General features: G+C 36.2%; 1 protein-coding gene across 3 annotated transcripts in view; it reads right to left on the minus strand.

The window, feature by feature from the left end:
- Positions 1-12,753, minus strand: part of LOC127834677 (E3 ubiquitin-protein ligase RNF169-like) — a 70,776-nt gene extending 58,023 nt beyond the window's left edge. Inside the window, exons 1-3 of one of the 3 annotated variants that reach the window (XM_052360702.1) lie at positions 12,381-12,753; positions 6,259-6,329; positions 5,087-5,236 (exon numbers count right to left, since the gene is read on the minus strand). In XM_052360702.1, coding sequence (XP_052216662.1) covers positions 5,087-5,236; positions 6,259-6,329; positions 12,381-12,666 — 507 coding nt within the window. In that variant the 5' untranslated portion in view covers positions 12,667-12,753. The remainder of the gene's footprint in view (positions 1-5,086; positions 5,237-6,258; positions 6,330-12,380) is intronic. The other 2 variants (XM_052360700.1, XM_052360701.1) reach the window with 2 other exon arrangements.
- Positions 12,754-18,962: the final 6,209 nt, after the last annotated feature.

The following is an 18,962-nucleotide window of genomic DNA, read 5'->3' on the forward strand; positions in this document are numbered from 1 at the left end:
GTTAATCTTCCTATCCATGCTGATCAACCGTTGCTAGGCAACGATATTGAAATATTGTTCGTTTATTTTTTTTAATTTTCTATTTATTAAAATACGTTTAAATACGTAATGATCGCATAGGACGTTAATTATTTATTACCACCGGTACCATATTGATTTAACGTTGGCGGGCTTCTGAGCGCGTCTAAAATGATGTTGACGTCAACATTAAAATGGAGAGCTTTAGTGACGTTACGCCATTGCGTATATCTTCGGCATCTTTTTTCCGATTTCAGATCTGTTTGCACCATTATTCTACACAAAAAATATACTATTAAATTTGATTAAATACTGAAAATGAAATTTTTTGTCATTAAGGCCGGTTTTTTCACGACGCGGCCCATATGTATTGAGAAAAAAAATAAATCAAAACATCACATAGGTATAATTTAGTAACAGTAACTTTCTGTTATCAAAATGTAGGTGATACAAATCACATCTGAAATATCAACGAAGTGTTTTCTCTTTAAATGTTGCCTCAAATTTGTAGTGCTTCCAGATTTAGGGTAACTTACGTCAACAAAACACGTTTTGCAAGTTGCCTTTGCAAAATCCAAAATGTTCCCATACTTTTGATTTTAATTTTGATGGTGCGTCCTTCAGCTTGGTTGAAGAAGTTTAGACGACAGATTTGGAAAGAAAGGTTTAAAATGCGGTTCAATCAGGATTGCATTGAATTGAATCGAAATAGGCCGTATTGGTATAGAAATCGAATTGGCGGCATTGAACCGTTTTTCGATACATCAACCCGATCTTTACAGCTCTAATTATTACAATGCAAACATTGAAGCACTAAATTACTCTTGACCCTATACAACTCAGATACACACATTTGTATTCCCTTAGAAAATCAAACAAGAGCACCGCCTTGCTGGTGCAGACCGCTCATCTATTTTTCTTTTTAAAGGTGTTAGGACCTATCTCAACTTCAATCACAAAGGAGGGAGGGGTGGAGTGGAGAGGGATGTAGTGTGGGGTTGTGGTCATTTATTATATTATCTTCCAAAAAAGCAAAAAAAATGCAAAAAAATATATATTTTTTTTTTTTTTGGAGGGGGGGGTATGATTCTTGGGTGGGATGATTGGACGGTATTTCAAAACTAAAATAATAAAAATAAATATTTGTGTTTTTAAACCATGTTTGAAAAAAACAAGAGATGTGTTTGTCAGAAACACAATGCCCCCTATTGGGCCGCTTTGAGAAATTTTATTGTTTGTTTTTTTTACCTTTGACCTTGAAGGATGACCTTGACCTTGAACTTCCACCACTTAAAATGTGCAGCTTTATGAGAAGGCCGCTTTGAAATATTATTATTTTTACCTTTGACCTTGAAGGATGACCTTGACCTTGAAGGATGACCTTGACCTTGAACTTTGACCACTCAAAATGTGCAGCTTCATGATAACGTCTCTTTGAACTTATTTTTTTTTAACATTTGACCTTGAAGAATGACCTTGAAGAATGACCTTGACCTTGAACTTCCACCACTCAAAATGTGCAGCTTCATGAGAACGCCGTTATGAATGTTTATATTTTTGTTTGACCTTTGACCTTGAAGGATGACCTTGACCTTGAAGGATGACCTTGACTTGAACTTTCACCACTCAAAATGTGCACCTTCATGATAACGCCGCTTTGATTTTTTTAATTTTGATTGACCTTTGACCTTGAAGGATGACCTTGACCTTGAAGTATGACCTTGACCTTGAACCTACACCACTCAAAATGTAAAGCTTCATGAAAACGCCACTTTGATTTTTTTTACCTTTGACCTTGAAGGATGACCTTGAAGAATAACCTTGACCTTGAACTTCCACCACTCAAAATGTGCAGCTTCATGATAATGCCGCTTCGAAATTTTTATTTGTTTTTTGACATTTGACCTTGAAGGATGACCTTGACCTTGAAGGATGACCTTGAACTTCCACCACTCAAAATGTGCAGCTTCACGAGAACGCCACTTTCATTTTTTATTTTTTTGACCTTGAAGGATTACCTTGAAGGATGACCTTGACCTTGAACTTTCACCACTCAAAATATGCAGCTTCATGAGATACACATGCATGCCAAATATAAAATTGCTATCTTCAATATTAAAAAAGTTATGGCCAATGTTAAAGTTTTCGGACAGACAGACGCCATGTATTTGAAATTTGACCTTGAAGAATGACCTTCACCTTTCACCACTCAAAATGTTCAGCTCCATGAGATACACATGCATGCCAAATATCAAGTTGCTATCTTCAATATTGAAAAAGTTATGGCCAATGTTAAAGTTTTCGGACGGACAGACACCATAAATTTGACATTTGACCCTGAAGGATGACCTTGACCTCGACCTTTCACCACTCATAATGTGCAGCTCCATGAGATCCACATGCATGCCAAATATCAAGTTGCTATCTTAAAAAGTGAAAAAGTTATGACCAATGTTAAAGTTTTTTTCGGACGGACAGACTGACACTGACGGACAGTTCAACTGCTATATGCCACCCTACTGGGGGGCATACATTTTTTTTTGAGGGGGTGGGGGGTATAGTGTGAGGGTGTGGTGGTCATTTATTTGATGATCTTTAATTTAAAAAAAAAGAATGGGGGGGATTGAGGGGGGATTCCGGGGTGGGGGGGGGGGGATGGTTTGAATGGAGTCAATTGTGGTATGTCAGGTAAGAGTTGTTTTGTCAAAGTATCAATCGAATCTAATCATAAATAAAGAAGTTATGGCAATTTTAGCAAAATTTAATAATTTGACCTTGAGAGTCAAGGTCATTCAAAGGTCAAGGTAAAATTCAACTTGCCAGGTACAGTACCCTCATGATAGCATGAAAGTATTTAAAGTTTAAAAGCAATAGCCTTGATACTTTAGAAGTAACGTGGATCTTAACACAAAATGTAACCATATATTCAAAGTTACTAAGTCAAAAAAGGGCCATAATTCCATAAAAATGACAACCAGAGTTATGCAACTTGTCCTGTACTGTCCCCTTATGATAGTTTGCGAGTGTTCCAAGTATGAAAGCAATATCTATGATGCTTTAGGGGTAAAGTGGACCAAAACACAAAACTTAACCAAATTTTCAAGTATAAAGGGCCCATAATTCCGTCAAAATGCCAGTCAGAGTTACATAACTCTGCCTGCACAGTCCCCTTACGATAGTTAGTCAGTGTTGCAAGTATGAAAGCAATGGCTTTGATTTGATACTTTAGGAAAAAAGTGGACCTAAACACAAAACTTAACAAAATTTTCAATTTTCTAAGTATAAAAAGGGCACATAATTCCTTCAAAATGCCAGCCAGAGTTACATAACTTTGCCTGCACAGTCCCCTTACGATAGTTAGTAAGGGTTGCAAGTATGAAAGCAATGGCTTTGATACTTTAGGAAAAAAGTGGACCTAAATGCAAAACTTAACACAATTTTCGATTTTCTAAGTATAAAAAGGGCACATAATTCTGTCAAAATGCCAGTCAGAGTTACATAACTTTGCCTGCACAGTCCCCTTATGATAGTAAGTGTTGCAAGTATGAAAGCAATAGCTTTGATACTTAAGGAATAAAATGGACCTAAACACAAAACTTAACCAAAATTTTCAATTTTCTTAGTATAAGAAGGGCACATAATTCTGTCAAAATGCAAGCCAGAATTATCTTACTTTGCCTGGCCAGTCCCCTAATGATAGTAAGTAAGTGTACCAAGTTTGAATGCAATAGCATTCATGCTTTATGAGAAAAGTGTACCTAAATGCAAAACTTAACCGGACGCTGACGCCGACGCCAAGGTGATGACAATAGCTCATAATTTTTTTTCAAACTAGAGCCCCTATACCCCCACGTGCCGCATTGACACAGACTATTTTGCATGCTGTCTTCACAAAACAAGAGAATCAAATTTATGGCGATTTTTAAAAATTATAATGCCATTATAATTTATGGCCTTTTCGACCTTTGAACTCTTGAATTCTTTCGCATGACATGCCTTCCAAATTTATGGCCATTTTTTTACTTTTGACCTCCAAGTGTGACCTACACCTTGGAGTTATGGACATAATTCTTTTGCATGACACATCGTCCAATGATTGTGAACAAATGTACCAGGTATTTTTAAAATCTCACAATAAATGACATAGTTATGGCCCAGACAAGATCATTTATGGCCATTTTTTACCTTTGAACTCAAAGTGTGACCTTGACTTTGCAGATATCGATGTAATTCTTTCGCCCGACACACCGTCCAATAATGGTGAACAAATGTGCCAAATGATTTTAAAATCTCACAATTAACAACATAGTTATGGCCCGGACAAGCTCATTTATGGCCATTTTTGACCTTTGAACTCACAGTGTGACCTTGACCTTGGAGTTATCGACGTAATTCTTTCGCGCGACACACCATCCCATGATGGTGAACAAATTTGCCAAATTATTTTAAAATCTCACAATAAATGATAAAGTTATGGCCCGGACAAGCATTTGACCCTTGAACTCCAAGTGTGACCTTGACCTTGGAGATATCAACGTACTTTTTTCACGCGACACACCGTCCCATGATGGTGAACAAATGTACCAAGTTATTTAAAAATCTAATGATAAATGAAATAGTTATGATCCGGACAAACTTTCGGTTGAAAACACACTAAGTGACCCCGTGACCTAGTTTTTGACCCAGCATGACCCATATTCAAACTTGACCTATACATCATCAAGATACAACTTGTTACCAAGTTTGGTGAAGATCGGATGAAATTTCGGGACAGACAGACCGACCGACCGACAAAGTGACTCCTATATAGCCCCCATTACCAATGGTAATGGGGGTATAAAAATAGATGAGCTAATAAAATGTAAGACCTTTCTTACTAAAATCAAGTTATAACGTCTTCATTTCTAACCCTAAGGTACTGAAGAGCAACAAACAGCATAAAATCTGAACAGACGGCTAGTTACTTGCAGGCTGTTCTGGTTTTTATGCTGATTGCATATAGCCAATTTTACATTGTCTATGAATGGGAAATGGTTACACGCTAAACACTACGTGACAAGCCCCTTACCCTACTCAGCTGCAGTGCAAGCTCCTCATCTTTCCTGCGTATCTCCTCCAGCTCTGCAAGTTTCCTTGCCTCCTCCTCCTGCAGCTGTCTGATCAGCCTCTCACTCGCCTCAGCCTCCTGTCTCGCCTCCAACGCTCGCTGCTCACGGAGCTGGGGAAACAGAGTATAATGCATGTGCGTAAAGTTTCGCTCCAGATTAGTAATCAGAGATGGAACGTTCATTGATATTTTTTACAAAGTATCTCATCCGAGTTCTGGGACTAGATAACTTGCAAATATATGAGTCCCCGTATTTAAAAGAATCAGTCCAAATATTAAACAATATTAATTTTTAGAAATTTCAAATCAATATGGGACTCACGTGATTTGAAACTTTGCATCCCCAGAGGTTTTTGTGAGTCCAGGACGCAGGAATCGCAGGTAAAAAAATCACTAAACGTTACGCTTTTGTTGTATTTATCTTTTGAAAAAAGTATCTTCGAAGGGAGAAATGAGTTTAGGTGTAAAGTGTTGTCCCTGATTAGCATGTGTGGTCCTCTGGTTTAATTGTAGTTCACATTTAAAAGAAGTCTGTTGTTAGCAAAAACACTAGTTTAGGCGGTAAGTTTTGTCCCGGATTAGACTGTTCTGACTGCACAGGCTAATATTGGAGGACACTTTAAGCACATGCACAAAACCCCGTTCTGAATTCAGAATTGGAACAAAAATGTACGTGAACACAACATTTTATGACTTTACTTTCACTTCCAACAAGGACAATTGTGAGTACCGGTACATGTTCTTCAACTTTTGTTAACTTTTTTCTTAGCTTACACTAGCAGTTGTACTAACAAGCCCTTTCTTTTCACCCTTTCAAGTATTTATAAATAAAATTCATTTCAGCTGCTTGTTAATTTATTTGCATCCTGCTTCATGTAGCTCAACTTAAATTTCCTTGAGTTTCTCTTGCTACCAGTACCGATACTTTATATATATTATAATTACAAAGTAGTTTGTCAATATCATTTAAAGCTTTAAAATAAGTGCTCTACATAGAATTCAAATTTAAATAGGCATTTCTCCTAATGTTATCTTTAAAATAAGAAGTGTCCAATACATGTAATTTCAATAAGTGTATTAAGTAAATTGTCAAGTAGTGAATTACATGCATATTGAAATAATTACAGTCCAACCATTCTTAGTTGTTCCTCAAATTCAGATCTGATTTCTCCAGGTTCTGCCAGCTTGATAGAGATATTCAGGGCTGAAATTTAAACCAATAAGATAAATCTGATTGTAAAATACACCATTTCAATTTTTTTTTAAAGCATTTTAGTAGAAGTTTAGCAGAGATCCAGAAAAGGAGAGTACAATGGTATTTAACTGGGCTGTGAACAGACGCTTCTCAGAAAAGCTGAAAACTTGTAGTTTCCTACTTATATAGTATTTCACTGATCACTCTAAGCTTTCTGACACTCTTTAATTTGTGGACATCCCCATTTTAGCCAATATAATTATTTTTTTGTGACTCTAAAATCTTTGGCATACAGGTTTCTGTCCATAATTAATAACTCAAATTTTTTTACAGTATATTTTACATCGCTATTTTAACAGATATCTATTTTACATCGCTATTTTAACAGATATCTATCTGTCCTGTTTTCACTTATCTGGTGACAGTTTGACTATGGGATTTTACAACCGGCTTAAGTGTGTATGTAAATCAAAAGTTTATTTACAGGTCGTCACTGCGTCTTCACAATAACTTTTACGTACAGACCTTCCCCTGCGACCTTTCAGGGGAAACATTTTTGAGCTGAAGTTGGTCAAATTTACCCCAGCTGCCCCAGTTTGGTGATATTGTGGTTATTTTGATCTGACCCCCATAACTTTTGACCCAGGGGTAAGATCGAAATTCCAAATAGTGCACTGGCACACATATGCTCATAGCTACCATGTGTGTAAGTTTCAAGGTTCTAGTGCTAATAGTATAGGAGGAGATAGTGGCCAGGACAGACGGTAGATATAACCACAATATCCCCACCCTTTTAAAAGCTGGGGATAATACTTCTGGAACAGATGTGATACACTGAGATAAAGATATTGCCTTAGTCCTTATGTATTTGAGGCCGTTTCCATAAATAATAAAAAAGTAATTTTTTACAGGTTTAAAGATTTTTTTTACAAATAACTAAAAAAAAAGTATTTGAAAATATTGTTTGTTTGCCATTGATGACGATAGGCTTGGGGTAATGAAAGGTATAAAACAAGTGAAGATTTTATTAAACCCAGTACAGAAACCACTTCTCCTATTAGTGGCCTCACTTCTCCTTAATTTCAGCTGAGAGAGGCAGTCTGCGAAATAAGCGCATGCCCGGTGGCCTGGGCGTTTAAATTATAGCTCGGGCCTATTAAAATTGCCATATCGTACGCCCGTCTGGCCAGTAAAAAAAATCCGTTTATCAATTTTGTTTACATTTTTAAGTTTGATAAACGTACGCGAAGATTTCCGACAGAACTTCGTTCAACTTCGCCTAAAATACGAGATTTAAACGCGTACCGATTGGTCCATACATTCAACGGTCATTTTCGAGTCATAACCCAGGCCACGTTGTGAACAATTTAGACTGGTTATTTCCTATTGGCACACATCTTGCTGATGTGTTTACTGCTGAAGTAAACCAATCGACGTCCGCGGCTTGCATTTCCAGAATAAACATCGTTTTACTTTGTTACCTTGTGTGTGTGTGTTTATTTCCAAAGTTGTAAGTCCCTACGCGCGTAAGGCTGCATAATGCTTAAATATGTACACATGTAGCTGGAGCGAAGCCTGGCATGAAACTGCCCATAACTGATCGTAAGTCAACAAATTACTATGAAAAAACACGGAAACATGAATTTCAAGAAAAGTGGTTAAAAATCAGTGATGAAGGAGAAGCTACTTCTGTAAGACAGAGTTGAATAATGTATGCTTAAAAACACAGCATAAGAAAAAAGTCAACATGTATGATAAAAGTATGCCATCTATGCCTTCACTTGTCAATTTAACTTCTGGCAAATAACTATCAGGTTGCTTGTTTTACAGGATATGGTTTCTGACCAAGAGGATCTCCAGGATGGAAGTGATTATGAGATGAACAAAGAAGTTGTTTATCACATGTTAAAGAGTTAATATGATTAATAAAGGACATACAGTACACTCCACGCGTTTTCCCCAATTTCCCTCCATACTCCGCGGACAGTATCTCCGAGGCATTGGCAATGCGGGGGAAACTCCGTGTTTAACGAGATAAAGAAAAATTTAACTTTGTTTGACTTCCTGATTTTTAAATAAAATTACATTTATTACAAGTACATATATATATTTATTTATATATATATAATATACAATTTAAAAAAACAACCAAGATAGATCGATCCCCATGTGGTTGTACTGTAGAAGTAGTTGTATAGAAAACTCGTTGATTTACGACAAACAAAACGTCGTCTTTAAACTGATACTTACCAATTAATAAAATCACAGTTTGCAACATTGTTTTTATTTTGACAATTTAATCCAAAGTTTTCATGTTCAGGTGTTTTTTCTATACTGAACATGTAAACAAATGACCAAGGACCCTAAAAGTCTCGCAAATCTGTGTGAATTGACAGTTTGACGTTATTAAAGGAAAGCCGCTTCCTGTCTGAAGGCATAACTTACTCAAGTAAACACGCTTAACGAATGCATAAGGAATGGTTTTAATTGTCGGAACAAAGTCAATTCTCCGCTCACTAATCCATTTATTTTCTCTTTGTAGGTAGGTTGCTAAAAGAAGGTGGTAACTATTGAGTTGATAGTTGCATTAAATATTCACAGTTGTATTCTTGTTGCTTCGACATTCGAAACAATGTTTACAAGTAATTATTGACCAAATCGGAAGAGTGACATTCACACATGTTAATCCCTTTTGTCAAAACACCGCAGACAGCAGTCTACACAATAGGTCAGTAGACAAGCTTTGCGTGCTTTCATAACGTCAAACACTTAATCCAGTTCCGCCCAAATGTCTTCTTTTATCACTTTACGGTACAATTACTGTTAAAATAATTACTCTACTAAAATACCGTAACGATAAAGATTGTATCAAAAAATCAATACACGCACGCTTTGCAGGAGTATACCTTGACCTTGTACATTGCAGCATAATTTTCGCGCGCTTTTGTCGGGAAATATACATGATGACTGTATATTGGAAGCATTTGTAAACGTTGTGTTAACATTAAAAATCGTAGTGTGTTTCGGATTACTAATTATTATTCTCATTTGGAAATTTTACGGAACATTTGTTCTTGTGTTATATGTGTTATGATTTAAATATTAATTTGTCAAAACACTTAACATGTCATATATTCATTCATATTGTAGACGTACCTGTGAATTTAAAAACATAATTTGTATACGTATTAATTTACTATACAATTATCTTTTTTTTATATGCCACAGTATTTAAACCATTTTTAATTACAATATTTTTATTTTTTGGCATGCCCAGTAGCACACTGCTAACGCGGTGTTGCACGGCGATCGCTGATAAGAACGGAAAGTGTCTGCATTTACCGACTAGGCTAAAGAAATACACGCCGCGGGTATTAGCGAACTCAGCGCGTTTTTTGGGGAAAACACGTGGACTGTACTGTAATTACCTTTACTTGTTATATTGTGTTGCAATTGTTTTTGCAATACTTTTTACAGTTAACATACCCTGGATACAATTTTACTTTTTAATAGATTATCTGCTATTGAAAGATGAAACCCTTTAGCAGGGTGTATATTTTAACAAATTTACTTTGGGCTAGTAATTTTGCTGCTGGGCTACTTGTCTTCACCATTCCAGTAGCCCGAATGGCTAGTGGATAAAATGAATTATTGTGAAGACTGGAGAGGTCACTTCTCCCTCAAATTTGAACCTAGGCCCGGCTAAGCCCTGGTATGACACGTACAAAAAAATAAAGTTAAAGTACAGCCAACACGGAACAAACATATTTCACAATCTGCGGAGTCAAGGCGCAACAAGCCAATGCCGAGTAGGCCGTTGAAGTCGCGTCAGTATGCGGCGGCAATTCGCATTTGGCCGCTATGTTATGCATCTGTCTGCCAAGGCAAGCCGCGATCCGAGCTATGACGCTGAGTATGCAGTGGATTAATGCAGCTAAAGTACGCGAGGTTATTACAGACTCTGCGTAGTTGCGCGAATTGATGCTGCGTGCCTTGGCGATACGCCGCGTGAACACCCGACACGGCCGCCGAGTACTAACATTCTGGCCGTGGTGTGATAAAGGATTATGTTGGATCCTCGTTGGCTGTACTGTAATAAGGAGTAAAGTTTATCTTGAAATGAATGCGTTTATATACTTGTAAAGTTCTAAAACAAAATAATAGAGACAAGGACATAAATGGAATACAGGATAATAATAATAATAATTTGTAGCATTCGCTATCCCAGCAGGAACCAGTCGGTCGTGACGGTAAACCAGACGAGAGGCCGTTTTGACTGAAAACCGGCTTGACTGCTGGCTCGGCGGAAATACGGGCAGTTGCAGATTGGCTTCAACGAGGTAAAGACGCCATCTGTTTCTAAGAAGCTTATTTCAGAAATATACAGGTTTTAAGTCCCCTAACCAGGGCTCGCGCTGTCGTTCGCCACTTGAGCCATTTGCGAAAATATTGAGAATTTGGCTCAAGAAAAATCTGATTTGCGAAAATGCTAAAATCTCGTAAAATTTTATTGAAAACAGCCGCCATTTTAACCCGAAACTGGTTTTCTATATTTTTCTCTTTGTTTCAATGAAAGTATTCATTGAACAGTGAACGAAAACCGGTCTGCACCTGTATCGAGACATCGCTTGACCTTATTGTTATTGAAGTGCACATGGTAGCTGGCCAATCAAAACTGAGCTCGCTTACACATGAAATGACGTTGTTGAATGAAACGTAAAAATGGGTGGAGCTTTGTATACACAGTTAATATTGTCGTCTGCAAACAAAATAGCGGCCGGTCGCAAATGTCGTATTAATATTAAAAATGAAAATAAGCGTGACAATAAATTAATTATTTCCAAGCTGACTATCGATCTAAATTAAAGAGTGATAATTAAATAATTAGTTCTATGTCGTTGATGTTACAACTTTCTGACGATTTTCAATTGAAATGAAAACATGATAATTAATTAATTTCATCGTTTTACTCACACACTATGCTAACTAACAGCGGCGTATTTTAATCAAAGGAAAACGTGAAAATCACGCGCGGTTTAATTGCAATTAAAGTTTAATTAAAGTTACGAATTTGTAACACATAGGAAGAGTAATTCATATCGTCTACAATATAAATGGAAGTAACCACTTTGTCCGTACAGTCGCTAACATGGCTTCTTTAACCTTTAAGCGTCCTTTGGACGAAAATGAGTCTGAACAAACAAACAAAAAATTAAAACACAAAAAACTAGAGCATTCCAAGAGTCATGGAAAGTTGATAATTATTGGCTTCGCTTTGGGAATGAATCAAAATCAACGTACTGTGACCTATGCAGTAACTATGATTAAGGTTCAGAATTCCGACACGTTCACTGTAGGTTGCAATATCCTGAAAAAGGACTCGGTGACGAAACATGCCAAGTCTAAAGGTAAGATTTTGAAGATGAGAGGAATTTTAATTTGAAATTACTTTGAAATGCTATCGTCTAACTATATGTATATATGCAGATTGACTAGGTATTTATTTTTTTATATTTTCAGATCACACTCATGCCGTCGATGCCAGCAAGCAGTCGGTGTTTTTGAAGTCTGCTTGTGACGTGTTGTAAAAAATGTGCTGTATGAAAATATCTCTATAACTATGAAAATTGTGATGTGATGCATATAATATGATATGTGACATGTGCTTGTTGTCATTAAAAGAAATATGACAAATCTATAGTATATATTGTTATTTGAAACAAACGAAAACTGGTTGGCAATAGGCCCAAAATGCACCACAGACAATCTAGGATCCAAATTTTTTTCGGGGGGGGGGGGGGGGGGGCGGGGGGGGGGGGCGGGGGGAATGCCCCCGGACCCCCCTAGATCTGGGTGGCTCAAAGATATTCTAACCAGTGGTAGAAGGTGGCCCAATACCTTACTTTTCGACCATAAATTCAATAAACTATTTTACCTTTATGTTATTTACTATATTAAAAGACTCTGATATAAAGGTTTTTCACTTCTGCAAAAAAGTTGCAACAATTTTTTTTGACCCTGTGAAACCCCTGCTTAGGCCATATCTTCAACATATGTTACCATTCATTTCCTCATCTTCCTCTTCTAAACCTTCAAGGCGATTTTTCACCTGGTCTGTGAAGGCATTTTTAATCGCTGTCCATCTAACTTCATTCACTAAAGCCTTATTTCTGGCCGCTCTTCTAGCCCATGTTGAAATTCGCGTTCGACACATCGGGCAACAGAAGTTGGCTTCTTCGACATTTTGCTTAAAGCATTCCAAGCACAATTCGTAACAGCATGGCATTGTCACGGGTTGTATGAATACATAGAGACATATTGGACAGATATTATCCTCAAGTTTCATCGTAAATCGTTATTTTTCCGGAGGGAAACGTTTGTTGTCTTTTTGTTTGTCCGTTTTGGCGGAAGCGGAAATTGATAGCCGGATAGCTAGAAGTCGGAGTATGGACAATTTACATCTAAAAGCGGGCCGTAGGATAATCTCAACCAATATTGCAGGTTCTGCGCACGAGTCATCGTCCTATAAAACACATACGATATTTGCACGATGTTTAATGAAACAAGAAGTAAAGGTATTAAAAGATGGCAAACACTATGAGCGACTCTAATTGAGAATTAGCAGATCGCAAACCAGTAGTATACGTGCCTCTACTGGAACTCAGCCTTATATGCTATATGCTTGTTTTGTCGTGGGTAATTTTCATAAAGATGTTACATCACAAATATTTTATAAATATATGGCTTTGAATCATTATACTCATTTTAAACAAAAATTTTATGTTTTGGTTTTCATATTTGTTGCCTTTTTCAACTCTTTATCACCTGTAATAATAATAAATACTCGATTTTCCTGGTAGTGTCAAACCGCCATTTTGAAAATAAGTTCTTTTTGAGCCGTGGATTCTGATAATCAATTTCAAATTTGCATGCTATAAAAAGCCTCACAACTGACGTTGTAATGAAGTTAATTATTTGTGAAAAAATGATAACAGACGATGTAGTATGGTAAATACTAATAAATAAACGATTGTGTGTTACTAAGAAACACTATTTGAATAATACAGAGAGAAAGAAATATTTTATAAGAACGTAGCGTGTTATGCCCGGGGAGTTATGATGAATTACACTATTTACCTATTTTTTTCGCATATATGATCAGCAAAACTATGTTGAATCAAAACATGTTACGTAACGAATTGCATCATATGCCAACATTCTATCAAGCAATTTAACACGATCTCAATACACACGACTCGAAAAGAACCCACGACTCAACAAGCAACTACCATACGGGTATCTAGGTTTCGGGCGTTATTTTTCAAACGTTTTTCCCATGAGAGCATAGGGGCACGGCGCAGATTTCTGTTTAGATAATGATTTAAATTTGGAAAATCCAGAACTTGACGCACCTATATGTAGACGAAAATAAAGGGGCCTTTTCACGTTTGGGTAAATTAACAATTTTGAAAATCCAAACATTGTGCATGTTATTATTACCGAGTTCAAATGAAGACTTGTTGACAATTTTAAACAAAAGTGGTACGGAAAATGAATAACAGTTCTATATTGGATATGTATACAGTTTTTAAAAACCTCATTTGAATATGAAGAATATTTAAGTCTGCTTCCTAGTCGTCTAGGCCTATTTTTTGTTAAATTAAGAGTCTCTGGACGATGCACGTATGTATAAGCCTGCCTGCCTGCTTGCATGCCTGCCTTCCCGCATGCCTGTCATCCTGTCTGCCTTCCTTCCTGCCTGCCTGCCTTCCTTCCCTCCCGCCTGCCTTCATTTCTGCCTTCCTGCCTGCCTGGCTTGATAGCTGGCTGGTTGGCTGGCTGGCTGGCTGGCTGACCGGACCGCAAGCCCGCCCGCACGCCCGTCCGCCCCGCCTGTCCGTCCGTCTCTCTGTGTATAATATCAAGACAAAAAAAGAACGTTAGATTGTTTACAGTCAGAATTAGACAAAGGCGCGAGTGATAATCATTAGCATAATTTGTTTGGCTGTTTACGTTAAACAATTTTATCTGACACAGGTATTGGTTATACACTACAAAACGAATAGTATCACAGTACTTGGTATACATCTACAACAACTTATGTTATTAATGAATTTAATATAATAAAACTAGACCAGTTTCTCGATACTTACACTGTTACTTTTTTTAGCCATAACTTGACGCGTCGAATGTTAGAACGAGGCCGAACGTGAAAACTTTCTTTTATTTCATGTGTTATGCAAATGGCGGAGAATATCAACGATTATAGACCAGTTGACTGTTATTAATTACATCGGAATTCTTATGCGCACTGTCACTGGTTAAAATAATGTAAAACATATGTAAACAGGCAAGAGTTTATTCAATAAATTATTAAGAAAATATAAAAATAAACATTGTAACACCTAAATAATAATTTAACGACATCATATTTAGTACCATTAGTGTATATTTATACAGTTCATTTTATCTTTATAAAAATACGAGTCATCCGTTAACATCAGAGCCGGGACCTATTTTTTGTACAGGTCCCTGATAAGAGTAAACGCATTCTGGAGAACATCGATTATTGCTCAAAACGAAGATCAACTAAATTAAAAAAAAGACATGGTATTATGGTATTGGCGTGTTGGTGTGTGTTGTTTCTCAAGAAGTATCAAACGTGTTATGTGTGTGTTGATTCAGTGCATAAAATATGTAAATTTTCGTTTACATTGACGAACATATATTTTACATTGAATGATATATTGAAGAATTATTATGTACTAGTTAAAAAAACTGACACGGTGAAAATGTAACTGTCTCTGCATGCATATTGAAATCTCTTTATTAGTGATCATGAATGATAAATATTACACAGTGAAGCTGGATAGTAAATCAATCCGGACATTAATGTTAATTTTGAAGTATTTTCACTTATTGATGAAGATTCTAGACGGAAACCACACTTTAAAACTGCCATTTTAAATGCACTGAATCATTTTCGGTGGACTGGGGGCTGAAATCAACCACTTAATCACCAATCTCGTCCAATCTTAATTAACTTCTATTCCAAGGCAGACACTATCCAAACACTCGACGATGCTCCCTGTGCGATAAGCAGTTTGTAATTTCCTAAATGACATATCAGTGACATATACAAACAAATATATAGGTCTTTGGCCATACCAGAGCGTAAGTCTATTTCACATATTAAAGATCAATTATTAAAGATCTATCATTTATAGATCTTTGCACACATTAAGCGCTTAAATATTAACACGAGCACTTGAGAGGTCAAAGTTACTAATTGAGCATTTAATTTGAAGAAACGTTTGCAAAGCATCGTCAGTGAAGGTAAAAGTGTTAAAAGTGACAAAGTGAGAATGTTAAAAGTATATTAGATTTATTATAAGGTGAAGTGAATAATGGTTAAAATCTGATAAAAACATGTCTCCCAGAGTTCAAGGGGCAGAAGGGGAAAGCTTAAACCCTTCAAGATCAGGATGTAAAACTGTAGTTGCGGGGAGGTTGTTCCACATCACAATAGCACTTGGGAAAAAAGAAAACTTATAATTATTTGCAGTGGTATGGATCTGTCTGTAGGAGAGGGGATGCATGTGACGAGTGAATCTGGTGGGTCGCTCGATATATGATGGTAGGGGCACCGCCACTAAACCTTGAACAATTTTGCGAAACATTATTAATGTAGTGTTATTTCGTCTGTCTTGTAGGGTCTGCCAACCAAGTTCTTGTTGCATGGAGGTGACACTGTCATACGGGGAATAGTTATGTTTGACCCAGCAGACTGCTCGACGCTGTACATTTTCATTGTTTGTATATTTTGTAATGAGTGAGGACTCCACACGGAGGAAGCATATTCAACCTGAGGTCATTAAGAAATAGACCACTGCGTAAAATGAGCATTAAATGTGTAATTACGTAGGTTTTAATAATGATACAAATATATAAATAAATTGACTGTCATTGTTAAGATTCGTTATTTTTAGCGCATGCTCAGAGAGTGCTTGGGAAAATCCAAGTTACACACGGCCGTTAATCACGGGCGCCACCTCTTTTTGGCGATGCATTAATAAATGAACCAATGCTTCTTCCGAGGTGGCGCTAAGGACCGGATTTTTTTTTAATTCAAGGATAATTTTGCAGGGTGAATTGATTTTATATGTTTAAAAAAACAACATATTTTGCATTATTTTAAAAAATCGGATAATGTAGTGCGATTCAGCGAAAATTATTTCATCCACAAATGTAAAGAAACATACAATCACAATCCATTTGAAAAAATGGGGACCTTAATGAGTTGTGTCCTGGTGGCGTGTTTGGCGTCACACAGGCCAAAAACATCGATATGCTTTCAAACACACTGCCAGGACACAACTCATAAAGGTCCACACGTTTGCAAATTGGTTTGAAATTGTGTATTTCTGTGCATGTGTGGATGAATTAATTGTCCGATTTTTTAAATAATGCGATAGATTTTGAAAACCTATAAAACTTACGCACCCTGTAGAATTTGCCGTGAATGTTCAAAACATTCGGTCCTGAGCGCCACCGCGGAAGTAGCATTGGCTCATTAATCAATACACCGCAAAAGGGAGGTGGCGCCCGTGATTAACGACCATGTTACAGTCACGTAAAACATATACATATAGGCACGTGTTTAGTCAACACATCGATATTTGTTTTCGAAATAAACACTATAATACCTAACTAAAAATTCTATGATATTAGTACCAATATTGTTTGTTAATACATTTGCTTGCATCTTTATAAAAATAAGAGTTAATTATTAGCATCAAAGTAAAGGTTGTATGAAGACTAAACGCAAGCAACTTAAAAAAAGAGGCTATAAAAATCCTTATAATCCATATAATTTCGTACACACGGATTTTAATAAATTTAATTGCAAAAAATAAACATCGGGATAAAATTGCTCGAAGGAAGAGTATTAAAATGTCTTTAAACCATTAAATAAAACAATTACTTAAAAAAATAAAACGTTTAAAACAGGAAATAAACAACTTGAAATGGGAATTATATATTTTTAGCTTATTCTGACGATTTCGTATTGTATGGACAATATCGGTACGTCGTCGATTGTTGAAAAGCGTTAAGGTCGAGACCAGATGCGGCGTTGTTTGGCACTTTGAGAAACTGCATCACGTTCAGCTTCGTTCTGGAATGATGCGAGTCGCGTGATTTTGCGCTTTGTTAACATTGGCGTAGTGGGGAAAATGCTAGCAATTAGTATTTATTTATTTTGTGTGTATACTTTTATTTTATCCGAAAGATATTACAGGCATACAAACAGGCATATACTATACATTGTATTTTAATAAAAGGTATGTGATAGGTACATAAACTAAGCTATTCCTTCTGTAAGATATCACATACATGCATGCAAACATGTTATTTACAGAGTATCTTAAATACAGTTTTTTTAGTAGAACATACCTAGGGTTATAAACATACATTCATACACAATTTATAGTGTTTAACATGACAAGAACTATACCAACAAAACTAATTTGCACATGCATTTTATAAAATTTTAGTTGTCGGTATGTATATATTTTATCTGTAATATATTACACATTCGAAATGTTATTTATTGCTGAATTGCATTGTGTAAAATACATTACTAATGCAGGCTTTACAAAACTATATAGAATCTATATTACGTGTTATGATAAGTAATGTAGTCACGGGAGATGTCTACAAATATCTTTACAAGGGACCAGTCTCTTTATTCATCGTCTGTTTTAATTGTTGTTTTTTATATTTCAAAATTGTGTTTGATCCAAGTTGTATACAAGTCCAAAAGTTGCAGGAATTCTGTTTTTTTCTTGCAATAAAAACATATAGCGTTTAATTTCTAGACGCACACTGTTATAATCATTCATTATTGGTGTCTTGATTCCAAGTATGAGATCCTGACATGTAATATAAATAGTTAAGCTTAGCTTTCTTCTATGAATAGTCCCAACAACAAATTTAACAATTTCTTGGGAATATTGACAGTACCAGAACAAGTGCATGATATTTCCTTCTTCATGTTTACAAAATGTACATTCATTATTGGCGACAATTTTCGTTTTGAACATAAGATATTTTGTTCCTAAGATTCTGCGGAATATTCTGCACTGGGACCATCTTATATATGTATCTTTAGTAAGGTTGAACACGAGTTCATGTAGTTTTTTTTTCCAGCCAATATTACAAAATTATTAATATAGTTTTGTTTGACAAGTTGGAATGTCACTGTTTTGGATAAATATTTTATAAATATGTTTTACTCCTTTTGGGCTGGTTAATATTTGCTTATGCATTTTGAGGATATAGGCTATTGATTGTTATTGTCAAAATTGTGCATGTCTTGAAAATGTCCAATATATTTACTTATTTTGTTGATGAATGAGGAAATTTACGTTTGTTATAACATATTCCTTCAAAGATTCGTTGGTATTTATTTATTTTACGATTTTACTTAACGACTCTCCATTAACATGGCCCATGGCACAACATCGCGAACGGTTGTGACTTAGTCATGCATGAATAACCCCGTGTCACTATCAGTTGATAGTATTTTTTGTGGCAGTTTGTTACCTATGTTAAAACCACTACACTAATTGATTCCTGTGG

The sequence above is a fragment of the Dreissena polymorpha genome, chromosome 6 (assembly GCF_020536995.1).
Source record: "Dreissena polymorpha isolate Duluth1 chromosome 6, UMN_Dpol_1.0, whole genome shotgun sequence".
Taxonomy (NCBI): Eukaryota; Metazoa; Mollusca; class Bivalvia; order Myida; family Dreissenidae; genus Dreissena; species Dreissena polymorpha.